The sequence below is a fragment of the Dendropsophus ebraccatus genome, chromosome 4 (genome assembly GCF_027789765.1).
Source record: "Dendropsophus ebraccatus isolate aDenEbr1 chromosome 4, aDenEbr1.pat, whole genome shotgun sequence".
NCBI classification, from domain to species: domain Eukaryota; kingdom Metazoa; phylum Chordata; class Amphibia; order Anura; family Hylidae; genus Dendropsophus; species Dendropsophus ebraccatus.
In genome coordinates, this window is record NC_091457.1 from 162284687 (window position 1) to 162312610 (window position 27924).

The following is a 27924-nucleotide window of genomic DNA, read 5'->3' on the forward strand; positions in this document are numbered from 1 at the left end:
GCTTTACTGAGCCACCTAATGTGAACTGCAACCATCACACTTTTTATGCCTTTTAAATTTAAGTATACTCCTCATGCTTTCTGTGAAAAAGAGAAAAAAGTAAAGAGATTAAAGAGGTTGTCCAGGGAAAATCAACTTGTCCCCGATCCACAGACTAGGGGACAAGTAAGAGATTGCGTCCAAACTCCGTACCCCCCACGATCTCCATATCGGGCCCCCGACTACTTTGGTTTGAATAGAGCCACGGGTACGGCACGTAAGAATCTGCTAACTACCTAAACACCATGTTAAACGCTGACATAACTTCTACTCTGGCTATTTTAAGTATGTTTTATAATCTTACATATTGTGTAAAATCCTTAAAATAGAAGAGGTTAACGTATAGACACCATTGGAAAAGCTAAACTTTTGTTTATTCTTGAAGATAATTAAAGAGCAGGATAAAAAAGTCCATATTATGTAATATTCTATAAAGTTGTTTGTTTAGATGTCCCATAACCTCATGAACCAGCGTTATAAAGGGATACGTCCGCCTTCGTGTTGTATTCACCAGTAGCCAAAGGCAGGAGTCATCACTTGTGCAGAAGCCGAGCAGCGGGAAGCACTTCCACTGTGACAATGAGGAACACGTTCAGGTTTATCTTACTCCTTCACCTCGTCTCAGTAACGGTGACTTCATTCATCCGGCTGAATAATGGCAGCTATGAAGATATTGTCATTGCCATCAACCCTGCACTACGAGAAGATGTTGGGCTTATTGAAAAAATTAAGGTAGGATGGATATTTTGGATAGAATTTTGGAAGAAATCTTTTGCCACTTGGGCAATCTGCTCCTGATTCTGCCTGCAGAGCAGAAATGAAAATGCAAAATTTTAAGTAATGTAGAATGCCCATCGAAGTAATTCTACAGCTCATTTGGGTGCATGCCTCATTTTTAGCTAATGAACGGCAGCAGTGATCACAGAACCCACCTCAGCCAGGTCAGGGTGCATTTAAACGGGCAATACTGTAAAAAAAAAAAAAAAAACTTTTGAAATGTCAAAAAGTTTAATAGTTCGTGGGTCTCCATGGATCAGGAGAATAAGCCTTTAGAAACTCCACCTATGCAGCACTATGATAAGTCTATAGGGCTAGCTGGACCAAGATGTTTTTTAGGGGGGAAGTACAGTGTGCTGCCACACTGCTCCCCACTCATTCTCCTAATGATGGGGGTCTCTGTAGTGTCTCATTTTTTATTTTTTTTTAATGATGGGTGAACTTTAAAGGAATTGTGTAAAGGAGAAACTCCCTTTAATAGAGTCAAACTGTCTATGGCTACTAGGGCCTATGGCGAGAATGTATCAAAGCATAAAAATTGCACATTTTTGTCCAAATGTTGCACAAAAATAGTGCAACTTTTTAACATTCCGTGTCCTTGATGGAAGACTTCAGCATTTTACCAGGTGCCCCTTACTCGACAGAGTGGAGGGTGCCTGGTTGACATGGGAACAATGGTTCTGAGTTATATTTCAATTTTTTTTCCTAATTTTTGTATATTTCTTTTTTTCGTGTGTGTGTGTGTGTGTGTGTGGGGGGGGGGGGTGTTTAAACAAAATATACAAAGATTAGAACAAAAAATGTAATGGCCGGCAATCCAGCTGAACTTCTAATGTGTTTTGCAGAAAGCTATTACATTTTTTCGTTCTAATTTTTGTATTTTTGTTTAAATATTCCATGGAGGAACAAAATATACAAAAATTAGAACAAAAAAAAAAGAACGATCATTTGGATGTTATTCGAGCAGCATCCTAGCGTGCTCGCCCAACACGCTGGAAGATATGTGCAACAATAAAAAGTTTTCAGTAAAAATAAAAGTGGACATGCACATGTTCTATAGGGGTGAAAGGTGAGATCTCTGAATTACTGCATGCTCTATGAAGCTGGCCATACATATAAGACAGCTGTAGGACACATGCTTGTCCCTATCCAACCATACGCATGCACACTTGGTTCGGTCAAGCTTGCATGTGATCTCCAAGGGCAGATGGGAAAATATTGCTGGCAGACTTATTCTGAAGACAGCTAATCTCCATGAAAACAAGGCATCTGGCAGTGGAAATTGATCATGTCTGAGCTGGGACATCCACCAGATCAGGGGTACTCAACAACTTTCAGTAAAGGTCCACTTTCAGGGGTATTGTCAGGTGAAGGTCCGAGCTGAACATCAGTAGTAAACGTGTTTTGTTAACTTTTCACTGTAACGCCCGGAGTAGTGGATCCACTGGACCGGCACCAGCGATGGCACAAACCTCACCAGGGAGCGGAGTCTAAGGGGCCGCTGGTTTTCACCAGAGCCCGCCGCAAGGCGGGATGGACTTGCTGCGGCAGGCGACCCCCAGGTCGCTACCCCTGGCTTGGTTGCTGGTGACGGCAGGCGAGGCGTGACAGGAGCAGGTACTGACAGTGGCGTGTAAGCGTACCGCAGGTGACAGGCTGGGCACAGGAACAGCAGAGAGACGGGAAGCAGGAACCAGGGACTAGGAGTAGGGACCGGGTAGCGGACAGGAATCAGGAACAAGGACTAGGGACCAGGTAGCGGACAGGTATCAGGAACAACAGGGAGCTGGGCCAAACGCTATGGGAAGCATGTAGAGGCTCCAACACTAAGGACAGGGCATGCTGGGATTTATAGGGGAGTGATTGGGTGCAACTACCAATTAGGAGCGCACTGCCCCTTTAAATCTGAGACAGCCGGCGCGCGCGCGCCCGAGGAGGCGGGGACGCGCGCGCCGGCCGGCACAGCGGGAGACAGGAGCGTGGAGAGGTGAGGCGCCCCCCGGGGCCGAGGTGACAGCAGCGCCGGGTCCCCGACTATGGACACCGGCTGCTGCATAGGGCAGGTAGCGGTCGCGGCGGCGGCCCGGAACGCGGGACGCCGCCGCGGCCGTAACAGTACCCCCCCCCGTTGGCCTCCCCCTCTTTCTTGCCTGCAAATGGCACAGGAAGCCACAAAGTCTTTGACATCTTGGGATAGGCTGGGCCACCAGTAGTGGCGAGAGATCCGTTGGCCGGTCTTACGGACTCCCGGGTGCCCGGCCTCCAACGAGGAATGTCCCCAGTTCAAAATACCTCTTCGAAGCGCAGGGTGAACATGAGTCTTTCCGGGGGGTACTCTCTGAAGAGTGGAGGTGACGACTGGTACTAGGCGATCAGGCGGTATAACGTGGCAAGGGACCTTCTGTAAGTTCTTCCGGTGGTGAGAGGATACGACCTTAGTCTTGGGTACGGGGAGAGGGTACACCTCGGCAGAGAAGGCATCCGCCGAGTCTTGGTCTTCTGCCGGTAGGCCGGATAGAGGCTTGGCCGGGACAGGAAATGACATAATACACTTGGTCTGAGGTGACTTGAGACACTGGTGGGAACAGTCCTGACCCCAACTGAGAATCTCCCCGGTTCTCCAGTCCAGCTGAGGGGCATGTTTTTGTAGCCACGGGAGTCCCAGGAGGACCGCGGGGGAAGAATGGGGCAGGACGTAGAAGGATATCTCTTCTTGATGTGAAGGACCCACCTGGAGGACTAAAGATGCGGTCTGGTAGTACACACGGTCGGTAAGAATTTCGCCTGTGACCGAGGAGATAGTCAGGGGCCTGGCTAGTCGGGTCACGGGTAGCCGCCATCTTTGGACCAATGTTGCCGCAATAAAACTGCCTGCTGACCCAGAATCGAGGAAGGCAGTAGTCTGATGATTTTGTCCAGAGGGAGTCCGGATGGAAACTGGCATAGACAGACTTGGAATGGTGGCATTCACACCTAGGGACACCTGTCCCACCGGACCTAGGTGCGAGCATTTTCCGGATGTTTGGGGACGTAGGGGACATCCCAGCCGGAAGTGATCGGAACCACCGCAATAGAGACAGAGATTCTGCTCCAGGCGCCGGATTCTTTCATCAGGCGTCAGGTGAGCCCGTTCCACCTGCATAGGAATCTCAGGAGAGGGTTGGGACATCGAAAGGTCAGGATTCTGGAAAACTGGCGCCAGCTGGGGATGGCGACGGGAACGGGTTAGTAAATGTTCATGCCGAACCTCCTCCTCCCTCTCCGAAAAACGAGTATCAACTCGGGTGGCCAGTAGAATGAGTTCGTTCAGGGAGGTAGGCAGGTCTCGGGCAGCGAGCACGTCTCTCACACGACTAGACAGGCCCTTCTTGAAGGTGGCCAATAGGGCGGCCTCGTTCCAGTCCAATTCGGCTGCCAGGGTGCGGAACTGGATGGCGTAGTCACCAACAGAGGAGCTGCCTTGAGAGAGATTGAGGAGAGCAGTCTCGGCTGAAGAAGCACGGGCAGGTTCCTCAAAGACGGAGCGAAACTCAAATAGGAAGGCCCGGAGATTGGCAGCAACTGGATCATCACGGTCCCACAGTGGCGTGGCCCAGGCCAGGGCTCTACCCTCTAATAGGCTGATGATGAAAGCCACTTTAGAGCGCTCGGTGGAAAACTGACTACTCAAAAGTTCAATGTGCATGGTGCACTGAGTCAGGAATCCTCTGCACAACTTAGAGTCCCCAGAGTACTTGCTTGGGAGGGCCAGTCGGAGTGAAGAAGCAGCGTCAGGAGATGGTGTGCGCTGGGCAGTAGTCTGCTGCTGTAAGGCGGCAGTGAGTTGCTGGATCTGCTGTGACTGTTTCTGGATTTGTTGAGCCTGTTGCGCGACCACTCTGGCGACGTCACGGAGATCTGGCACCTCGCCGGGATCCATGGTTGGAGCCTACTGTAACGCCCGGAGTAGTGGATCCACTGGACCGGCACCAGCGATGGCACAAACCTCACCAGGGAGCGGAGTCTAAGGGGCCGCTGGTTTTCACCAGAGCCCGCCGCAAGGCGGGATGGACTTGCTGCGGCAGGCGACCCCCAGGTCGCTACCCCTGGCTTGGTTGCTGGTGACGGCAGGCGAGGCGTGACAGGAGCAGGTACTGACAGTGGCGTGTAAGCGTACCGCAGGTGACAGGCTGGGCACAGGAACAGCAGAGAGACGGGAAGCAGGAACCAGGGACTAGGAGTAGGGACCGGGTAGCGGACAGGAATCAGGAACAAGGACTAGGGACCAGGTAGCGGACAGGTATCAGGAACAACAGGGAGCTGGGCCAAACGCTATGGGAAGCATGTAGAGGCTCCAACACTAAGGACAGGGCATGCTGGGATTTATAGGGGAGTGATTGGGTGCAACTACCAATTAGGAGCGCACTGCCCCTTTAAATCTGAGACAGCCGGCGCGCGCGCGCCCTAGGAGGCGGGGACGCGCGCGCCGGCCGGCACAGCGGGAGACAGGAGCGTGGAGAGGTGAGGCGCCCCCCGGGGCCGAGGTGACAGCAGCGCCGGGTCCCCGACTATGGACACCGGCTGCTGCATAGGGCAGGTAGCGGTCGCGGCGGCGGCCCGGAACGCGGGACGCCGCCGCGGCCGTAACATTCACAAACGTTGTTGAACTATTTACATACAGAATTGATGCTTATTAGTTGGAAAACTGGAATTTTTTCTCTCCCATCAGCCCTTATATAGTCCCCCTGTGCACTCACCCAGTAGTATATAGTCCCCCTGTGTGCTCCCCCAGTAGTAACCAACAAAACACACGAATTACTGAACTCAAGGAGAACAGTGAAAAAAACCAATGGAATACTCATTTACGAGTCTCCGGATTGCCCCCTACAAAATTTGAATATGCAAAAAAGGGGTCGGTGGAGCCTCAGTTGTGAGTGTCAAAACACGGGAATAGCCATATATCCCTTTCTCCAGAGAAGGAAGCCTGTTTCCAAGGGGGGCCTCCTAGTGGGGAGAGCACCAAACCACCCTGATACGTAGTCCCTCAGGCCCTCTTTGTTGCGAGCTTTGGGACCTAAATAGGGAAACAGAGGCATACTGTATATGTTTTTCATTACTGTAACTGGGTCATGTGATCACCAGCCTGACCCACAAAAAATGACTGTGTTTAATGTGTTAGAGGAAGTGGTCTTTCCTGGGTCAGCTGACTTCCTGTGAACTACAGGAAGAACTATGGCTCTGTCTATGAGATCTATAAAATCAGGTGTGCAAATCACACAAATACATGTAATTTATGCAAATATTTAAGTAAATATATAAAACAGAGAGATTATTTAAAAAAATTACATCTATCAATTTCACATCGAATACTGGTTCATAAATACCACTTAGATAAAAAAAAATGGGCGCAACCAACACTTATTCACCGAAAAATAGGCACAAAACCCTTGATAAATATAGAATATAATTGTAAAAAAAACGTGTGCCCAGACTGACATTTTTTCCATAGTCTTTATTAAATTCACACACTTTATTAAATTAAAAATACAGCTGCGTTTTATACCTATTGTGCTGTCTTATTTTATTTTTTTGTGAGCATACCCTATAATAATAATTAAAAAAAACTTCAGTTCACTTCTGATGTGCATCGAGTTTCTTTTCTGTTGTTTGCTAGGAAATGGTGAAAGATGCATCGATGTACCTATTCAATGCTACGGAGAAGCGTCTGTCTATAGGAAATGTGAGGATTCTCATCCCATCAAACTGGACAGCAAACAACTATAAAGCTCGAACAACAGAAACTTATGAAAAGGTAAGAATAAGAAACACTGGCCTCATCCACGCTAGATTCAGACTTATTTTTAACAGGTGGCTATGTTGCGCACGTTATTACCAGCCATGTTTTACCTTTGATCTGTTTTTTAAGTTTAAGGGTATGTTCTCACTAAGGAATAGGAGAGGAATTGTAAAGGAAAGTTTTTCTGCTTGAAATTCCTCACCTATTCAGCTCTGGCAGAATTTGAGCGGAATTTGAGTGCAATACAAGCGGAATTCAAGCTGAATTCAGCAGAATTTAAACCCCAATTGACTTCTATAGGATTCCTCTAGCATTCCTATTCCTCAGTGTGAACATACCCTAATAGTTAAAATAAAAATTATCAAAATACGGTGTGAGATCATAGCTTAATGATAAAAAAAAATAAAATCTCTATGGAGGGAATTTAACAGTGTCTTTGCCCTTACATTTGGAAAAGTTCCTGATAAATAACATCCCGCGGCGTGGTTTGCTGGTAAACAGGAAAGGAAAAGTAATTTTTTTGTTTTTAGAAAGATAAATTACAGCTAACAGTTTTTCAAAAATGTTCAAGCAGTGTGTAGCATTTTTCAGTCACCCCCCCCCCCCCCACACACAGTTTTTTATGGCTCTTTTTTTTTTTAAGAAAAAAAAACATGTGGAGAAAAATTTCAACCTTATGCATTATTATTAGAGAAGACTGAACCGAACATCACAAACAGAGATTCCTTCCTGAACTATTTGGTTCAGTTTGTAACCAGTTCATATGTTCATATTTTCATTCCAATGTTACTGTTTTTGTTTCCAACACCAACATTGGAACAAAAAACTAACTGAATGCCACAGCATAATCCTCTGAAATAATAATAATTTATTATTATTTCAGGGGGTTAAGAAAAGTTTAGGTTTGCTTAAAAGTTTGGCGAACCCGCCTTTTGATAAGTTCGCTCATATTTATTTATTTTGTTAACTATTCATTAGGGTACAAACACACACACCGTATATGCAGCAGATACGCAGCAGATTTGATGGTGCAGATTTGATTCTGTGTTCAGTTATTTAGATTTAATCTGCTGCACATCGCAGCAGTAAATACGCTGCGTATACGGTGTGTGAGTTTGCACCCTAAGGAGCATTTTTCTAAAGGATTTTGTAGAAACAAATTTGTTCCTTAATACGGAGCTATTATTTCTGAAGATTAGCATTGCTGTCAGGAGTCGACCAGCTCCCAGAACCTACAGAGTGTGCGGTTGGTCTCCTGACTATGGTTTCCTTGACAACCGAATCGGCTTGGTGCAGGGAGCGCTCCGATGGCTTCCTTAGCTACCGGCTGGCCAGGTTGCTAGGAGCACGTTGGTGCCTTTTGATCATGCCACATTCAGGGCTGACTGCCTCCGGCTGAGCGGTGCAGGTGCACTGAATTTTATTATAGTGAGTGGTGGCAGCCTCCGCCAGTTATATGGTGTTCTGTGTCCTGGGGTTGGAGTCTCAGCCCTAATAACGCCTGGGGCTGGGACTCCCACCCCCATAAGTATTCTCCCCTGTGCTCAGTTCCTTGCCTGCAATAGTGCCTAGTTTACTAGTGTATCTTGATATAGCATTTATCCTGCACTCTATTTCTGGTTATCTGGCTTCTGACTTTTTGACTACCCCCCCAGGACACATTTTTGTACTGCACCGCTCGGCTGTTATTGACTCGGATTTCTGACTGCGCTTCTATTGTGTTGTATCTGTCTTGTTTTGTTCTGTGTTGCACTTTGGTACAATCAGGGACTTCCGTCCAGTTGTCTGTTGCCGCTTAGGGCATCTGAGGCAAGTAGGTAGGGGCAGCGGGTGCCAGGGTCAGGACTCACCTGTCCTTGTGTTACCCTGTCCCTGTCCTAACAATTGCTGTGTGGTGCACCAAACATTCCATAAATGCCAAATAATAGAAAACATTGTCTACTCTGGCTCCTAAGTGGAGCAGTAAAGAATAGTAAAACCCTTGAGCAGCACTGAAATATAACGTGACTACTAAAAGTGCAATAGTAAAAAAAGAGACTGATAAAAGGCACAGACACATTACAATCACATACTATATATAGAAGTATATAAACATCCAGCGTCACCAGCTTCATAACAAAGATATAAAAAACATTCATACATTCTTGCCCTACTCGGCTGCTGTTTGGTGAAAATGTTTATTCTGTTTCTTAGTTACACCGGCTCCTGTTTACCAGTAAGCCAATTCCACGGGATGTTATTTATCAGGAACCGAGCGCAGCTTGTTACGACGGGTTGTACCTGTGGAACGTTTGAAGTGCAGAGTAAAATACAACCACAAAAAAAGCAAAAAAAAAAATGTTTTGAATCAAAAATTTGATAGTAAGGTAGTTTTTGAACACTTTAATCCACTTCCTTCTTCATGGGGAAATCTTTTACTTATCATTGGCAAATAAAAGTTCAGTTTTCAGCAATGGTTCCATGTTCCATACCCCATTGGGATCATTTTTTGCAGGATGAGATATACTTTTTTATTGATACTATTTAAGTGCACATTAGACTTTAGAAATTTTTTTCAGATTTTTTTTTCCATAGATTTTTTGAAGGGGTATTCTGTCTGACAAATTTAACATGAAAAAGTGGCAGGTGTAATATGTAAGTTTCATCCCATCCTCACATAAAAAGGGGTATGTGACAAACTTTCTGGTTGTCACCTGACTTTTCCAAGTACAAGTAAATATAACGACAAAGTAACGGAAAACCTGCAAAGACGCCTCAGAACTCCTCCACTAATCATCGTTCATGTATATTGTGTTCCAACAGGCGGATATTATCATCTCCAATCCTAATAAGAAATATGGTGACAGCCCATATACCGTCCAGTACAGAGGCTGCGGGGAGCCAGGAGAATACATTAATCTAACACCCAATTATTTGCTGAATACAAGTCTGTCCTCGGTGTACGGACCTCCAGGTAATGTCCCCATGCACCATGTGGTTTGTTTTTTGCTCTGATCTCATATTTTGCAATAATAAGAATCAGTATCTGGATGGGCAGTACTAGGCTATTATACTCCATAGTGTAGCTGCTTTTTGTCACTGCTGTAATTTTCCCAAAAACACATCCCCAGAACTGAATTTGACTATACAATCCCTGACATTCTATGAAGCTAATCTGTCACATATGGGTTGATTTAAAGGGGTTGTCCAAGGCTCTAAAACCTCACTCTCTTCCAGTTCTATGTTTATATTGTCTAATTCTCTTCCAAATACTTGATGGGAGCAGACCGTGTTGTTGTGGTATATGAGGAGGTTTCTAGCTGCAATGTCGGCATGGAGGTGGAAGGCTGGGGATCCCTTTGACAACTCTTTCAAAGGGTCATTAAGTTTAGAAAAAAAACTTTGGACATGTCCCTTTGATAGGATACATGTAGTCCAGCAGCATTCGGGTAGATCAAGTCTTTATTGAGAAACCACCCTAGCTCGTCAGGTTCAACACTGGAGGGAAGTCACCCAGTGGCATAGAGAGGCTGTGACATCAGGCGGGTGATCCATGTGGTGAGCCTCCCTAAAGTGACAGGCCGCTGCTGGGACCATGGTTGTCATGGTGACTAGGATGATGATGGAGCTGTCCTAGTGACTAGTCCACACTAAGCACCATCACTTCCGTCCCTGTACCGGCTGACAAAGATGGGATTATAATGTAATTCTATGGGATTGTCAAGGGTCATGTATATAGAGTGGGGAGAAGCAGCGCTCAGCTGCACCCTTCAACGTCTAACAAATTGCCCCCAGCTCCATTCAGTAGGGTTTTTAGGGTCTCAAACTTAAAGAAATCTGTCACTAGGTATATATAGTGGAGAAAAAAGAAACAGGCGACAGGCAGTGCCTCGTGTGATACCGTACAGTAAGGAAAAGGAAGGTGAGGTTGGTAGGAGGCTCACCTTGTTGCCCCTTGGGCTTAATGCATATCATCCCTGAAATGGGGTACCGATGTAGAGACCGAATAATCCTGGTGCCGAAGACTGCAAGCTAGTATGGAGTAGCATGCCGGGATGCTCCCTGAGCGGGCGCCCGTGTAAAATTGCATCTGTATCTGATAAAGAGAGCTTAGGCTCTTGAAACGCGTTATATATTTGTGCTATCCTAAATAAACGCTTTCCATTTCTTTCACCATAAAACTTTGGTCCCATGACTTTGTGAAGACAGCGTTGGTGTTTCCAAGGAATTTGGCAACTTTTTCTTTTTTCCGTTTCACTAGGTTTATGCCACCTTAAATAAGGGAAGCATAAACTATTGACAGAAATGCTGGACAGATCGATGTTTTATTTGTTAAGCTGCTCTCCTATTATGCAGGAGAATAGGATTCTTGCCACACCCCCTGCCCTCCAGCTGCTGATTGACAGCTAACTGCCTATACACAGCATGGATAGATAACTGCCAACAGCAGCTGGTGGGCGGAGTTTTCTGATTCTCATGAATATCCAGGACTACTGAGCTCATGCACATAATGGAGAGGACTACTTTTTGTCCATGTTATTCAGGAGGAGATCTCTGGATAAGCTGCACAGAACTATGTAAGTGATACATCATTCTGTTCAGCTTCTCTGTCACTAGTTTATGCTACCCTGAGATAGGACGGCAGAAACCTACTGACAGAGTCTCTTTAAGACTATTAGTTATGTCTCCATACTGTGGATATTGTGGATAGGGCTTAACTTGTCCTTCAATTAAATGAAATTTAAGGATGGACACATCTGTAAATTGCATGTGGGGTAACCCATTCAATTATCTCTAACTATATATAATTATATATGACTTTTATTATTTACAGAGTTTTACTTTGTCTAAACTGATATTTGCACTGCAGTATTTACCCAGCATGCCTCAGTGAACCTCTAGCAGTCACTCTGGGAGCCTATATCACTAATGCCCAGACCACAAAATACAAAGCTCCCTGTAGATTGCTCAGATGTAATCCAGGATCCAGGTTCCATATTCATAGGGTTTTTGTTTATTTATTTAGGAAGAACGTTTGTCCATGAATGGGCGCACCTCCGCTGGGGGGTCTTTGATGAATACAACACTGAGATTCCCTATTATATATCTGGAGAACTAAAGGTAGAAGCTACCAGGTAATGCTAAGGACATGTTCACACAATGAATTCTGTTACGGATTTGCATGTTCTGCAGGTTTGGGTGTAGATTAGCCCTATTTCCTTTTATTATGAACTATGGCTGGGTTACCATTAAAATGTGGATTATAAGTACTATATATACTGTACTGTATATGTAAATACTATATATGATATATGTTGACTACGTCTATATCATTCAGTATAGACCCTTGTTCAATAGACGAGAATATTTGACGGATTACTTTATTATATCCAGAGACAAAACTTTTCCACATGTTGAACTAAGAGAAGGACGTTTGTGTCCACACCCTCAGCTAGTGTTAGATAAATATACAATGTGAGAATTATAAGCAAACACCATGTTCTTTTATAGAGCATCATATTTTATCACTGGTTTCTTCGGGAATGTTTTAGTTAAAATACAACTAACAATGAATCCTCATGTACACAATAGAGTCACGTGACTCTAAGTACGACAACAAACTGAGCTCCTACATCCATGGTGGGGAACTTGCAGCGGTCCAGCTGTTGCATGATGGGAGTTGTAGCTTTTCAAGAGCCTAGAGGCCACAAGTACCCTACCACTGCAATACATATTCGTAATATCAGTACATAGACAATCCTAGAGCAGCCATATTGTGCATCTCTATGGTGCCATATTGTCAGGAATGTGCCTTTGCGCTCCTCTGTTAGGGGCCTAAAGCGCAGAAGGCGCTGAACATGGTGTGATCAGGGCTGTTTTATCTGTTTAGCCACATCTGTATTGCCTCTCTGGCTCTGGAAAGGATAGGGTTACTCTGTTCTCTGCTAGCTGATTCCTGCAGCTGAGCAGTCTTGTGTTGTTTGCTATCTGAGTGCCAGTCCAATGGGGATCTGGACCGGACTCCTTCATCTCATAAATAGTCTGTGTGGTCAGCAGCAAGGCTATTAGTTTGTCTTGACAAAGCATTTTCATAATGTTTCAAACTATCCTTGACCTCTGCTTGATTCATTCTATTGTTCTGTCTGACCTCGTTTGCTTGACTCTTGTGGTGTCCCACCATGGGTGTTGCTACTGGTTACACCCTTCGCAAAGGCCTGTACTTTTAAGCATCAGTGGTGATGTAGTAGTACCAGAGTTTTACCACAAGATGTCGTTATTGCAAGTATGTACTGTATACTCAGTTATTGCACAGCTGTAGTACTCAAAGGGTTATTGTTTATTTGTGTACCACAAGGATCTGTACGCCAATGAGAGTTCTTTATTCTTCTCTCCTCTCATCTCTCTCTTTACTTCTCACATACGCACTCCTCACTCACTCCCAGCACACCTTACATGTGCTGTAGGAAGGAGGTCACATGGGTAGAGGAAGTGTAGGGTCTTTTGTCTTTGGACTCTGTAGAGGAAGGACACAAGCCAGAATTCTCTCTACAGTGGTCCAGTTGGGCCCTGGCCAGGTCCCCAGTCTAAGTTGTGGTCTAGATGCAGTACACAAGTTCCTAGACACAGTTTTTTCTCCAGTCACTCCACTCAACACTACGCAATGTTAGGCTTCCACTAGAGAGGACAAGTCAGGGATCATCCTAACCCACGCCGTGGACAAGGAAAGACACAGTGCAGGACAGTATCCATAGAAAGTAAAGGAACTGATTCGGATAGAGCAAAGTTGCTAGACGCCTAGGAACTCTATCTCGCAGCGCGGGTGTAAGCAGGGAAGGCTATATCTTGGCCAACAACCATACAACTGGCGTCACACCTAACCAGCTGGCAAGTGACCCACCGTGCATCCACATGAGGGGTGTACACCACACTCTGACCATCCGACTGTAATCCGATCTTGTACCTTTGCTGTCCGCTGTTATCAACCCGATCCGATCACTTTGGCTTATTGTATTGTCTGTCTGTCTCCGTTGTGTGTATTCACTTTAGTAGATAGGGACCATCACTGTGGTTGCCCGCAGGTGTTTAGGACTGTCTTGAGGCAAGCAGGTAGGGACAGTGGTGGGGTCCAGTTCAGGGCTCACTGTCTTGTCCTGTCCTCTACCTGGCTAACCGTCCCTGACATATATTGTGCAAACTTCTTCCACACAAAAATATATATAGTGGTTTATAACCAGGATAGAGCAGATAAAAGTTTATGCACCAGATTGACTAGAAACTAGAGGCAAATGTATTGTGACCAGTAACCAGGTAATCCCCACTGTAAGGGGTATACGTTTTTGATGATCTTGCAAAACAGTGGCTAAGGTGTCACTGTCGTTTCAAAAAACGTTTGGTATGTTATAGAGACACGTCAAAGGTTTCGCTTGGTCCAGGTCTAAGGGTTTAGACCTGTACTGATCGAGAGAATGAGCCGGGAGAAGATGCACTCCAACTCTTCTTTTCTTACACAGAGCGGGTCGTTCTTCTGATCGGTACAGGTGTGACATGTCAAAAGTTTTTTTGAAATGGCAGGTACACTTTAAGCCTAAAGTGATACTCCACCGCTCATAGAAGTTTTTATTTACCAGTCTCCAACATTTTTTGAATTTTCTCAACCCAGGTGCTCTGTGAGTCTTAAGGGCAGTGATGTGATAGAAGAATGTCAAGAAGATTCCTGTTCATTTAGAGACTGCAACATTGATCCTTACACTGGTCTCTATGAACAAGGATGTCTCTTTTTGCCTGAGAAGGTCCAGAATGTGCAGGAATCCATTATGTATTCTGCAGCCTTTCCTTCTGTAAGTATCTAGACTGTATATACAATGTATTGGTATATATTAGGTAATTTGGAATCCATACATCTAAAACCATGTGTCCTAGTATCTATGTGTTCTAATACACAATAACCAACATATATAGATACTTATTCTTCACCATTTACCTCCAGGGTGAACGTATACATCTTGGTTCCTCATTGGTTACCCATAATCCCTTTGTTTCCTATTGTAGATAACGTCTTTCTGCAATGACAGCAATCATAACGTCGAGGCTCCGAGTCCACAGAACCAAATCTGTAATGGTCGCAGTACATGGGACGTTATCATGAGCTCTACAGACATCATGTCTACACCTCCAAGATCTGACGCTGATCTGCCGGGCCCTACATTCACACTACTGCAGGATAAGAGAAGGGTCATAACATTGGCGTGTGATATTTCTGGAAGTATGGATAATGTACGTGCATTGTCGAAAATAAGGATTATTGATATTATTATTTATGATGGGAACATTAAACCTCCTCCAAAGTACTGTTGTACCAAAGAGACAGATTTATCATCTACTGGTGACCCCAGAAAGTCCATATAGTTCCGGCTACAGAGACCCAATATAGTATCAGCCACAGAACCTCTATGGTACCACATACAAAGATACCATCTATCTCTAGCCACAGAAAGTTTACTGCCAGCCAATGAGCCCTCATTGCCAGCCATGGTGCCCGATTGCATGAAATTCTCACACATGAAATTCTCACACATGGCCACAAAGTCTTCAAGCCAGAAAAAGAAACCCCATATAGTGACAGACCCAGAACCCTCATACAATACCATATACATGTACCATGTAAATACTTTGTTGCAAGCAAAGGCCGAATTCACACGCTGTAAAACACTGGCCGTTCTGTGACACGTGTTATCTTTTTTTTTTTTTTTTTTTTTACCCTTTAGTACAATCGTATTGGTCGGTTACACCAAGCAGCTGAATTTTTCCTCTCTCAGCTTGTCGAGATCGGCACTTACGTCGGGATGGTTGAGTTTGGTACTTTAGCATTTCCCCTTTCTAATCTTGTTCGTATAAAAGGTGAAGAGGACCGTGCAAAGTTAATCTCAGCCATTCCCTCAACAACCATAAAGGATGTTGGGGATATCTGTCAGGGAATTCTCGAGGCACTAAAGGTATGTTACATTACCAACAAGGCCAACGTAATACCTAAGTCCAGAAGCCTCGTTGTACATGGTGGGATTTGTCCTTCTTGTTGTAGGTAAATAAAAAGTTGGACGGCTCGGCTGTCGGCACTGAAATAGTATTGGCCTCAGATGGTGAAACAAACTTTGCAAAGTGCATTAGGGAAGTCTCAGCTAGTGGAGCAATTATCCATACAATATCACTTGGATCTGAGGCGTCAATGGAACTCCAGCAGATTGCAGACATGACCGGTAGGTGCAGATCATTGATGCTCTCAAAAGGTTGCATTGGAGTCTTCTAGTTAAGAAAATTTTGCCTCTTTCTAGTAATACTGATGCCAGTCTTGTAGTGCAATAACTACATAGTAGTGTTCTAATGCAATGATCCCCAAATGTAAACCAGAGCTCATTTACAAATAAGGTTCAACCTGATGCTTTTTCTGGAGACAACAGCTGAGAGAAGCCAGTGCTACAATCAGATGTTTTAGGAAGGGTTTTTTAGAGGGAAAAACTTTTAGGGTGCGCGCACACTACGGAATTCCTCTGCTTGAAGTTCCCCCTGTTCCATAGACTGAATAATATTTGCCGGCAAATTCTGCCGTCTGCCCAAAGAATTGACAAGTAAATTCTTTGGGCGGACAACGGAATCCGGTGTCAAATATCATTTAGTCAATGGATCAGGCGGAACTTTAAGAAGAGGCCACCTGGTGGAATCTGCCTAAAGTCTCTGCAGAAATTCTGCAGTGTGCACGTACCCTAATTGGGTAAAAGTCATGTTGCTGGGACCTTTTAAATTTGTATCCCTGGTCCTTGGCTGGTGCGACCAACTCTGGTTCTCCTTCTTCTGCTCCCCTGCCACTTTTCTCTGCAGCCTGGGGGCATGTCCTAATGCCACACCATTCTGAGATAATGGGGCCCCAGTGGTGGGTCCCTCCATTCCTGAGAATAGACACTCATCCCTTATGCTGTGGATAGAGGATAGTTGTTAAAGGTAGGATAAAGGAGTCTTTACTTTAAATCATAGGAAGTGATAAGTGACACTGTTAATGGGATAAAGTATCAGTGTCAATCACATGATATGAAGGATGTAGGGTTCCTCTTCCTTAAACACCAGGAACACCCCTTTATTGATTGGTGAGGGCTAAAATATCTAAACATAGAATACTAAACGAGTCCACCATTATCTTTCAGGAGGACAAAAACATTATATAACTGATAAATCTATTGGAAATGACTTACTCCATGCCTTCAGTGCAATCTCCAGTCAGAATGGTGATGTCAGTGAACAGTCTATCCTGGTGAGACACGAGATACTTGTTATTTGCTATTTTTGCTTTAATGGATAGTGATCAGAAAAAGAATAACTAACTTTACACAGTATATGTCCAAGTGTTAACAACATCCTTTCTGCTCGGCTCTCCTTGGAGAATTGAGCAACCAGTTTAAAGGGAACCATTCACCCCGTGGCCCCCGGCAGAAACTGACATACAGTGACATAAAGTTCAATATACTTACCACATCGCTCCCGGTCCCGTCCCGAAGCCCGTTGTTAACACGGAGAAATCGACGATTCTTCTTCTCGCGCCCATTATGGTAATGAGCGCCGCCGGGTCCGAAATCCAGCCTTCTCCCCGCCTCCGGCACTTGATTGACGCCAGGTCCTCTTCCTCCTCGTCTTCTTTCTTCTCGCCGAGTCCCGCGCAGGCGCCGTGACAGTCGTTTTCGGCGCATGTGCAGTTCACAATTGAAGCCGCTCCGCAGCTTCACTGTTTACTGCGCGTGCGCCGATTGGCTCGAACACGTATCCTGTTTACCGCGCAGGCGCAGAAGAGGTGACGAGACCATCGCAGCGGCGCCTGCGCGGGAATTCGGCAGAAGACTGAAGACTGAAGACGTCAATCAAGTTCCAGGAGGCGTGGATGGGCGGCGACGAGAAGAGGACCTCATGAATAAGTTGGACTCGTCTGTCGTTTCCTATGGACGTTGGACTCATCTCAGCTCATTACCATAATGGGCGGGAGAAGAAGAATCGGCGATTTCTCCGTGTCAACAACGGGATCAGGGACGGGACCGGAAGCGATGTGGTAAGTATATTGACCTTTATGTCACTGTATGTCAGTTTCTGCCGGGGGCCACGGGGTGAATGGTTCCCTTTAAAGCTTCTATACAATTTCTGTGATTCTGTACACCGCCTGCTTTACTCTCTTAGTGTATGTGCACAGTAAAAGGTTCATTCTTTGGATGGACGGCGGAATCTTCTCGTGCATAGAATGGAGTCTATGAAGACACGCGCAGCCGTCAGAGTCTGTGAGCGGGTGCGAATCACGGAATCCGCAACAGATTTTCCTTCAAGATTCCGTAGTGTGCAGAAACCCTAAAGAAAGATTTGTTTCCTTAGATTCCAATAAGTACAATATAGAATATCCAGTGTATTTTCAGCTAAAACTTTATTTTATTTTTAAAAAAAGCCACTAAAAACACCCAAGTTTCATCCAAGTGTCTTTGCACACCAACATGTTTTGAATGCCATCTGCGCTCTTGGGGACCTTGCGGTGATAGAAACATGCTGGTGTGCTAAACATATCTGAGGTAGAATTTGAATGTTAAGTGGCTTTTTGAATTAAAAGTAAAAATTAAAAATGAAGACGTGCTGGTCATCATTTTCTGTAGTTACTTGCATTGAATAAGTCTTCTCATTTGACTGTCCTGTAAAATTTGCCGGTAACTTTTTTTTTTTTTTAATTGCTTATTGGTGCTGCAAAAAAAAAAAAAAAACAACAACAACAAAAAAAACTTACCTGTCCAGATCTATGCTGCTGCATTGAAATTGCTGGACAACTCCTTTAATTTTAAAAGTTTTAAAAGTCTCATCTATGGTTTAAATCCAGATTATGGCTATGTTCACACTACGTAAAAGTACATCCATTGTTGCATCGGCAACAACAAACGTACCTTATGCGCCTGTGAACACTGCCTCTACTTCAATGGGATCCCGGCCGGAGTGTATACACATTGTGCGGCGCCCCGAATAACTGACATGTCAGTTTTCTGCGGCTGCAATTCAGTGAAACCCTGTCAGTTCACACAATGAAGTGAGCGGCTCAGGCCGCTTGCTTCATTGTGTGCAGTGGCAAGTTCTGATGCGGGCACACGCTGATGCGCCCGCATCAGACCACTACGGCCAGAAAGATCATCCGGCTGGTATTACAGTACCGGCCGAGATGATCCGGGCATAGACCGGCCATTCCATGACCCGGCCGGGTCACGGAATGGACGGCCGTTCACGTAATGTGAACATAGCCTAAGTGTTGATATAAATGAGTCACTTTGAGTTGTTGTCTATTTAACACTTTTTAATATGTTCTTTGGTTTATTACTCTCATGTTGTAACAGCTGGAAAGTAGAAGTTTAGACATCGTGCCCGGAGGTTGTGTGAACAGCACCGTTTTTATTGATGCCACAGTTGGCACGTCCACTTTTTTCCTGGTAACATGGCAAACTACCGTACCCAGCATCCATCTACAAGATCCCAATGGGAATACTTACACCGAGGCTCAATTCGCCAATAATACAATTTCAAATTCGTCTAGACTTCAAATCCCAGGAAAGGCAGAGGTAATATACACACTGGAGATGATAAGGATGGCGTTGTATATTGATGCATAACTCATCTATATACAGTTTATTTACTTAACATTTTTGTGCATGCAATTTTGTTACAGTTTTGTATATAAAAACACATTAAAAATCACAATTAGGTTGAACCTAAAAATAAGTGTTCTCTCCCCTTTGCCTGCATGTAACCCCCCACCCCTTGTGAACATTGCTGGACTTTTGCATCCCAGGGGACACCCTGTGAGCTTTATATGCTAATTTGCACAAAATTCCAAAACTTATAGCTCAGCACTGGCACAACACATGAAAATAAGAGTTATATCTCCTGATTCATGGTAAGAAGCCCTCCATGAGAAACTCCATGAGTTTTACATTGGCAGCTATTTACACAGAAGCATTGCAGTGTCTTATACCAGCAATCAAAATATACAGATGTTTTAGTCCTAAAGCTATCAGATCCCTTATCAATTTAGTTGTTAAAAGGTTAGAAAGGTTTACTTATAAGTAATCACTGTGTCAGTGATGAACAAAAATAGCAAGTTGGGATATTCAGTGAAGACCTAAAAAAGAAATAATATTTTTAATAAATAATTCCCAGGAGACAATGCACCTAAGTTTTCAATGTCTTGAGCACTTTTACTAGCACCCTACAGTGCTGGTCTTTAGCTGGCCTGCCTGAGATCAGTAATTGTTTTACTGTGCTGGTCTACAAGGTGCTGCCTACTCCACACTGATGAGGGGCAACTCCCTGAAACAGCTTGTAAATTATGTTGAATATTAACTGAAAGGAACACTTAATATGTTGGTTTTAGTCCTAGTCCCGTGTTTGAGACTCTTACATGAGGCTCCATAGACTCTTTTTGCAAAAAGTTAAAAAGCTATGCTAATAAGCAATCACTGTGTCAATGTTAAACAAAAATATGAAGTTGTGATATTCAGTGAACACCGGAAAAAAAGAAATAAATAAAAAATTAGAATTGTTTTTTTGTAACACTGACCAACAACAAAAAAGAACAAAGGAAAACTTGCATGTACCTCAAAATGGTAGGGGCAATGCATCAGTGGAGACTCTTCAGTAAGTACTCCATTCGATTTTTTCGTCGCTGTTCTCCCTGAGCTCAGTGATTGCTGTGTTTTGTTGGTCTATTTTTCATTGCCCCTGTTAGCCAGAATCCTACTCCACACTGACGAGGGGCAACTACCCCAAAACGATCGTCGGTGGATGGATGCCTGCCTTGGTAAACCCTTGTCATGTTGCAATACTCGGCACAGAGTTAGACTTTGACGTAAAAGGGGCCACCCTGGTGTTTCCCTATTTAGGTCCCAAAGCTCACAACCGAGTGGGACTTAAGGGGCTACGTTTCAGGGTGGTTTGGTGATCTTCCCACTGGGAGGCACCCCCTTGGCAATAGGCTTCCCTCCCCTGGAGGGATATCTGGCTATTCCTGTGCTTTGAGACTCGTAACTGTGACTCCACGGACCCTGTTTTTGCATATTTAAATTTATAGAGGCAATGTATCAGTGGAGACTCTTCAGTGATTACTCCATTTGATTTTTTTGTCGCTGGTATCCCTGAGCTCAGCGATTGCTGTCTTTTATTACCTCAAAATTGTACCAATCAATATGACAAATTACATTCACTCTTATTACCAGTGGAAATCCCAGTGGTTAGACCCCCCCCCAATTGATCAGACACTAATCACCTATTCTGAGGAAAAGGGGATCACCCTTTTAAAGCTTAGAATAAGAAGGCCATTGAGAGGTTAACAAGGCAAGCATCTTTGACCAAAAATTACAATGTTAACTTTCTTTATTTTTTAATTTGAATGATTTCTTTATCCTATAGACTGGGGCCTGGATTTACACCATTTGTAACAGCCTAAAAACCAATCAGGCAGTGGGTATGATCGTGACATCCAAGGCCGCGGCTGATAATGTGGCTCCAATCACCATAACTGCCCATATGAACAAGGACACCAATGACTACCCCGACCCAATGATTATATACACGTCGGTGCGCCAAGATCTCCTTCCTGTGACCAACTTACATGTGACGGCAATTGTTGAAGCAGAAAGTGGCCGCTCTGTGACTGTAGAACTTCTCGACAATGGAGCAGGTAACGTAGACCTTTTCAAGGAAGCCTTTGGCATTCTGTTTTTTTTTAACATTATTCATAAATAGCAATGGTTTTTGTTTTTTTTTAATCTTTGAAATCATGCCTTTGTTATATCAGGTGCTGATATCTTCAGGAATGATGGTGTCTACTCAAGATACTTCACTTCTTTCTCTGGAAACGGAAGGTACAACTTAAAAGTGCAAGTGGAAAGTCAAGAAGAAGAAAACAGATTAGCGCTGCCAAGAAATAGCGCTCTTTACATCCCTGGATATGTGGAAGATGGTAGGTCATTTTATATGTACAATTTGATAGGTAACTTACTTTTCTTCAGAGTAAAGAGAGCTGTGTACAGGAGGCTGTATGGCTGCACATGGAAGCTCTATGAAGGTACATGGAGGCTGTATGGCTGCACATGGAGGCAGTATGATGGTATATGGAGGCAGTATGATGGTATATGGAGGCAGTATGATGGTACATGGAAGCAGTATGATGGTACGTGAAGGCAGTATGATGGCACATGGAGGAAGTATGATAGCACATGGAGGCAGTATGATGGCACATGGAGGCTGTATGATGGTACATGACGGCAGTATAATGGTACATGGACACAGTATGATGGCACGTGAAAGCAGTATGATGGTACATGAAAGCAGTATGATGGTACATGGAAGTAGTATGATGGCATGTGGAGGCAGTATGATGGTACATGGAGGCAGTATGATGGTACATGGAAGCAGTATGATGGTATATGGAGGCAGTATGATGGTATATGGAGGCAGTATGATGGTATATGGAGGCAGTATGATGGTACATGGAAGCAGTATGATGGTACATGGAAGCAGTATGATGGCACATGGAGGCAGTATGATGGTATATGGAGGCAGTATGATGGTACATGGAGGCAGTATGATGGTACATGGAGGCAGTATGATGGTACATGGAAGTAGTATGATGGCATGTGGAGGCAGTATGATGGTACATGGAGGCAGTATGATGGTACATGGAGGCAGTATGATGTTACATGGAGGCAGTATGATGTTACATGGAGGCAGTATGATGTTATATGGAGGCAGTATGATGGTATATGGAGGCAGTATGATGGTACATGGAAGCAGTATGATGGTACATGGAGGGAGTTGATGGTACATGGAAGCAGTATGATGGCACATGGAGGCAGTATGATGGCACATGGAGGCAGTATGATGGTATATGGAGGCAGTATGATGGTACATGGAGGGAGTTGATGGTACATGGAAGCAGTATGATGGCACATGGAGGCTGTATGATGGTACATGACGGCAGTATAATGGTACATGGAGACAGTATGATGGCACGTGAAAGCAGTATGATGGTATATGGAGGCAGTATGATGGTACATGGAAGCAGTATGATGGTACGTGGAGGCAGTATGATGGTACGTGAAGGCAGTATAATGGCACATGGAGGCAGTATAATGGTACATGGAAGCATTATGATGGCACATTGATGCTACATGATGCTACGTGGGCTGTGTATGAGGGAACCTGGTGGCTGCATGAGAGCAGGTGAAGCCCTGTACTATAACTCTGCTGCTGTATCATTCTCCTTTTAATGTATCCCATGGGAGATATTTTGAAGAAGAAACCCAATGTATTTCAGCTTCCAGTGGAAAAGGCCCATGACTTATGGCCCTATTCCACGGGTCGTTTTAGAGGAGCAAACGAGCGCTATTAGCGCTCGTTTGCTCCTCGTTCGCCGCTCGCTGCCGCCGCTATTCAACGCGGCTGCAGCGAGCGGGTGAGTGCGGGAGGGGCGGCGGGGAGCTGCGGGGGGGCTGCTCGGAGGATCGCTGATCGTCCGGGCAGCCCATAGGATATAGCAGCATCTGCTGCCGACGCTCCTATTCAACGGAGCGACGGCAGCAGATCGCTGCTATATCAGTCGCTTGTTTTTCAACATGTTGAAAAACAAGCGACTGCAACGATCAGCCGACATGAACGATGTCGGCTGATCGTTGCACTCTATTCCACGGAACGATTATCGTCCGTAGCGGTCGATATCGTCCGAAAACGAACGATAATCGTTCCGTGGAATAGGGCCATTAGTAGAAGCTGCTGTGCACAATGTACAGCAGCAGAGACTAAACAAATCTGAACTGAATCACAACATTTTGGATCCTAACAAATCAATTTTTTTTTATGCAAAATTTAGACTTAATGTAATTTGTTGCCAATTGTTTTGCTCATTTACCCATAATACCAGGGTAACCCAGGACACAAGGCAGCAATGGTAACCACATATCCGCCACACCCAGTGCTTAAAAAGTTTTTATCAAAAATAGAGAATAGAACTTTTTAAGAATTTTGTGCCAATATATCTATAACCAAAATAATTCATTGTCCTGTTTCACAGGCAGAACATCTCTGAATCCTCCACGATCATCGGTTAATGCTGCAGATCTCCGTATTACTGTCGGGCACATTAGTAGGACAGCTTCGGGAGGGACTTTCATGGTCAATAAGGTGCCAGCCTCCCCACCTACCATCACCCACAAACCTAGTAAAATAACTGATTTAGAAGCAAATGTTCAAGGAAACTCGATCATCTTGTCTTGGACAGCAAGTGGTGGTGACTTGGACCAAGGCCGAGGTATGTTCTCTGCTTGGGGACTATGGAAGTTAATTGGATGGCAAGGACTGTAAAACTATAAAACTTTGAAATAACTTACATTATTACCAATACAATTCCCTACCGTTTAGTCATCATCGCTAAGTAAAGCGAAACACAAACCAACAAGGCTACTGCCTTACCCCTGTTTATTGATGACTATGAGCTTCTGTAGCTGATCCTCTCCTATAAATGGTAGAGAACGTGACACACTGTGCAATGTTCTGCCTGCCAATCCCATTCCACTTTTATCTCAGTTCCAAGTAGTAAAAGCCGATGCCAAATAGGTGCGCTCACTCGTAATATTTTTGTAGTCTTTGATGCCAATGTTAGTAGGAGATCTTCAAGGGAATGTGTCAGCTAGAATTGCTTTTACTGATTAGATACTGGAACATGGTATCATTTCTCATCATTTTATTTTTTCCAATTATAATTTCATTTCACATTTAGTACATTATTATGGGGACTGCCATCTTGCCTAAGCTTTTTTTCTTTTTTTAACAGCATTTATTGACATGCTTTATGGCAGGCCCCATAGACATACACACAATGAGCATCTCTACGTCCAATTTTTTTTGTATAGGATACATTCGAACCTGAACCCGGTTCGCTCATCTCTAGTAAAATAGAAAATTAGAATAAAAAAAAGATCACCAAAGTTCATAACGTAACATAAAAACTTGATTTAGACAAAAGTTCATTTTCTGATAGTAAAATGAAGTGGAATTAGATACGAGAGATTCTACTTCTCTCTGTTTTTAATTCACTCCTAGTTTTGGCTTAAAAAATTGCACCAAAAAACAACAACAACAAAAAAAAACACCATCAAAGGGGCTCTTGGGAGAATAACCTTGGGCTGCAATTACACATGAAGTTTTGACTTGTCCCTGAAGAGACCTCAGAATAGACACAGAACCAAGATCAGATCTCAAAATAGACCTCAGAATGATTGCAGATATCAAACCAAACTCAAGCCTAAAAACAGCCCCTTATGAAACCCCAAAGTAAATATTGACCCCATAATAGCTACAGACCAGTGACTAGACACTCCCTGGCCATAGTGGAGAATAAATACTTACTCCAAATCCTTAAAACCTCAGACTGTGCTGTTCTGATATATACCAGACTGATAGTGGCCAAAGGGACCCTCTTCTGGCCTCCATCAGCTGAATGGAAACCTATGGAGGTCTACTACTAAACACTGTTATAGATGGGCTATAATTCTGAATTTGCTCGACCCTCTCATGTAGCTATCACAGTCATGAGTAATAACTGTAGGTATATTCACTCTTCACGAGTATGTACTATCTTAGGTTCCAGTAGGATGATTCTCCTATTCTTGTGATGTCCCTATATCCTGCACTCGGTTGGATACATTAGGATCCATGCGCCGGGGAGAACACACCACATGGCCAACCTTTCTCCTAAAAAAGAGTTTGACTTGTGCTGAATGTTCTGTCCTGAAGACACCTCCATACTTTTTTACACTTCTAGGTTATAAAGGTCGTATTGTTAAGAAATCAGATGACACATTGCAGTTAGTGCCTGATAGCGTTAAGGTTTTATTGCAGCTATTCTATCCGCAGGTTCTCAGTCCTTATATAACCCACGTCCACATGTTTCCTTTCCAGCTGCAAGATACGACTTGCGGATGAGCACGAACCCGAGATATCTCAGGGACAACTTCACCCATTCAGCTCCAATAGATATCTCTAGCCTGACGCCACAACTGTTTGGATCCCGGGAACAATTCACTTTTCAGCCAAGCAGTATAGCTGCCCAACATGGGATGGTTCTTTTTTTTGCTATGAGCGCCATTGGTCAGGACAATCAAGAGTCGGATGTTTCTAACATAGCACAGACTGTGGTCTTCAACAGCACTACTCCAGAAACGTCCACGACTACTGACAGTACTACACTTCTGACTAGTTACACAGTGCCAAGCAGCTCTCCGTCATCTGTAAGCAAAATCTCTACCACTGAGGATAAGCCACCATTCACTGGAACAACCATGCCACCAACTGGAAGCCCATCATCACCAACTCCTAATACTAACCAACCAAACCCTGGCACAGGCACGTCAAATGTCACCCCAACATATAGTACTATGCTCCCCACAGATAATACATTGTCCCCTGGTAGTGGTAAAGTGCCATCTGTAAGCATATCCTCTACCACTGACAATAAACCACCATTCACGGAAACAACCATGCCACCAACTGGAAGCCCATCATCACCAACTCCTAATACTAACCAACCAAACCCTGGCACAGGCACGTCAAATGTCACCCCAACATATAGTACTATGCTCCCCACAGATAATACATTGTCCCCTGGTAGTGGTAAAGTGCCATCTGTAAGCATATCCCCTACCACTGACAATAAGCCACCATTCACTGGAACAACCGTGCCACCAACTGGAAGCCCAACATCAACACTTTCAATTTTTTCCCAAACAATTCCACCATCTAACCTCACCCAGCCACCAGATGGACAAACCCCCACGACGACTGACAGCTCTGTGACACGAACAGACACCACAGCTGGCCAAAGTGACTCGACTAAGACCCCGCTAACGAACAGCACAATCACCGTTCCCCAAGTTACTACAAGTAACTCGTCTCCTACTAACATAAACGTGACTGTTGTAGTAGTGGTGGTGTGCGTGGCCGCAATCATAGTCTTTATTGCTATATGTCTTACCGTCTACTTTACCAGATATGTCAAAAGAGGCTCATACTCATCCACCTTAGCTTAAAATTAGATAAATCGTGTGAAATGATAATCTAAAAAACCAAAGTAGCAATATGTTAAAAAATCGATTAACCTCTGAAGGATCGGGAAAATATTTATTTTTCAATTTTTGTCTCCTTGTCTCTTAAGAATCATAATTGTATTTTCAAATGACTTTCCCTTACCATAAACTATACTGTGAATTCAAGAAGTTTTTTCATAAAATATGCTGTGAATAAAAAAATAAAAATAAAATAGAAGTGAAATTGAAAAAATAAATAAATAAAATGTGATTAGGTAATTTAAACCACATTATGGAACCAGTCTGTTTACAAGAATAGTGGATTTACATTGTTTTTATATTTTAATAACTAAAGAAAAACTTGCTTTGAGTTGCCCTTTTCTGACCTCCATAACCTTTTTTTTTTTATTTTTCAGTCCATAAATGTTTTTTTTTTTTATTTTTGTAGGGTGAAACTTAAGATTTAATAATGCCATTGTGGGGTGGATGCATTTTTTTTTATCACTTTGTAATCTGTGTTTTTATTTATAGCTAATTATATTATACATAACATTATATCTTATTTGGGACATTCATAAACGCTGTCATTTTATGTTTTTTTTTTTCCGTTTCATATGAGAAATAGGAACAGTACAGGAGTGTTGTGACTTTTTATTTATTGTGTTTATATAATATTTTCATTAATTTTAGTCGTGGTGGAGACTTGTACAACTAATCGCTTGATTGCTTTCATGGTACACTGCAATTCTAATGTATTGCAGTGTATAGCAATTTGCCTTCATGCTATTCACTGTGCAGTAAAATGTACATGTTATTTGTATAGTGCACAATTTGTATAGGTTTTTTTTATATTTTCATATTTTATAAAAAGGTTGAAATAAAAAAACTAAATATAATAAAATCACCATTTTCTCACCCTTTTATCTTTTTCACTTTTCTCTCTATGAAGTTGTGTGAGGGCCTGTTTATTTATTTATTTTTGGATATACTATAGTTTTTATCAGTATTATTATTATTTTAATTATTGAATATGACCAAAAACTACAATAAAAAAGTAATTTTTTACATTTACACTATTACTCTGATTACTTTTGATTTATATAATATATAGATTATGTTATATTTGTTCATCATCTTTACCACCAGAGAATTGATGGTACACTCACACATATTGCCACGCTGTGTAATTTCATTTTATTTGTATAAGTGTATATTTGT

The 27924-nt window shown here is 43.5% G+C and overlaps 1 protein-coding gene across 1 annotated transcript; it reads left to right on the forward strand.

Moving 5' to 3' along the window:
• Nucleotides 1–618: 618 nt before the first annotated feature.
• On the forward strand, nucleotides 619–26709 carry LOC138789374 (calcium-activated chloride channel regulator 3A-1-like). The gene is made up of 14 exons (XM_069967986.1): nucleotides 619–771; nucleotides 6470–6607; nucleotides 9395–9545; nucleotides 11598–11706; nucleotides 14232–14409; nucleotides 14621–14845; nucleotides 15337–15564; nucleotides 15651–15825; nucleotides 16765–16871; nucleotides 18967–19188; nucleotides 21035–21305; nucleotides 21423–21587; nucleotides 23697–23933; nucleotides 25583–26709. Exons 1-14 carry the CDS (start codon nucleotides 619–621, stop codon nucleotides 26707–26709), a joined length of 3486 nt encoding a protein of 1161 aa, XP_069824087.1.
• The last annotated feature ends 1215 nt before the right edge of the window (nucleotides 26710–27924 follow it).

Bases quoted from the DNA above. Each gene is read 5' to 3' on its own strand.
- LOC138789374 (XM_069967986.1), top strand. From the start codon at position 619: ATGAGGAACACGTTCAGGTTTATCTTACTCCTTCACCTCGTCTCAGTA. The intron at 14,846-15,336 runs GTACGTGCATTG...TTTACCCTTTAG, and splicing joins TTTCTGGAAGTATGGATAAT to TACAATCGTATTGGTCGGTT. The intron at 16,872-18,966 runs GTGAGACACGAG...ATGTTGTAACAG, and splicing joins TCAGTGAACAGTCTATCCTG to CTGGAAAGTAGAAGTTTAGA.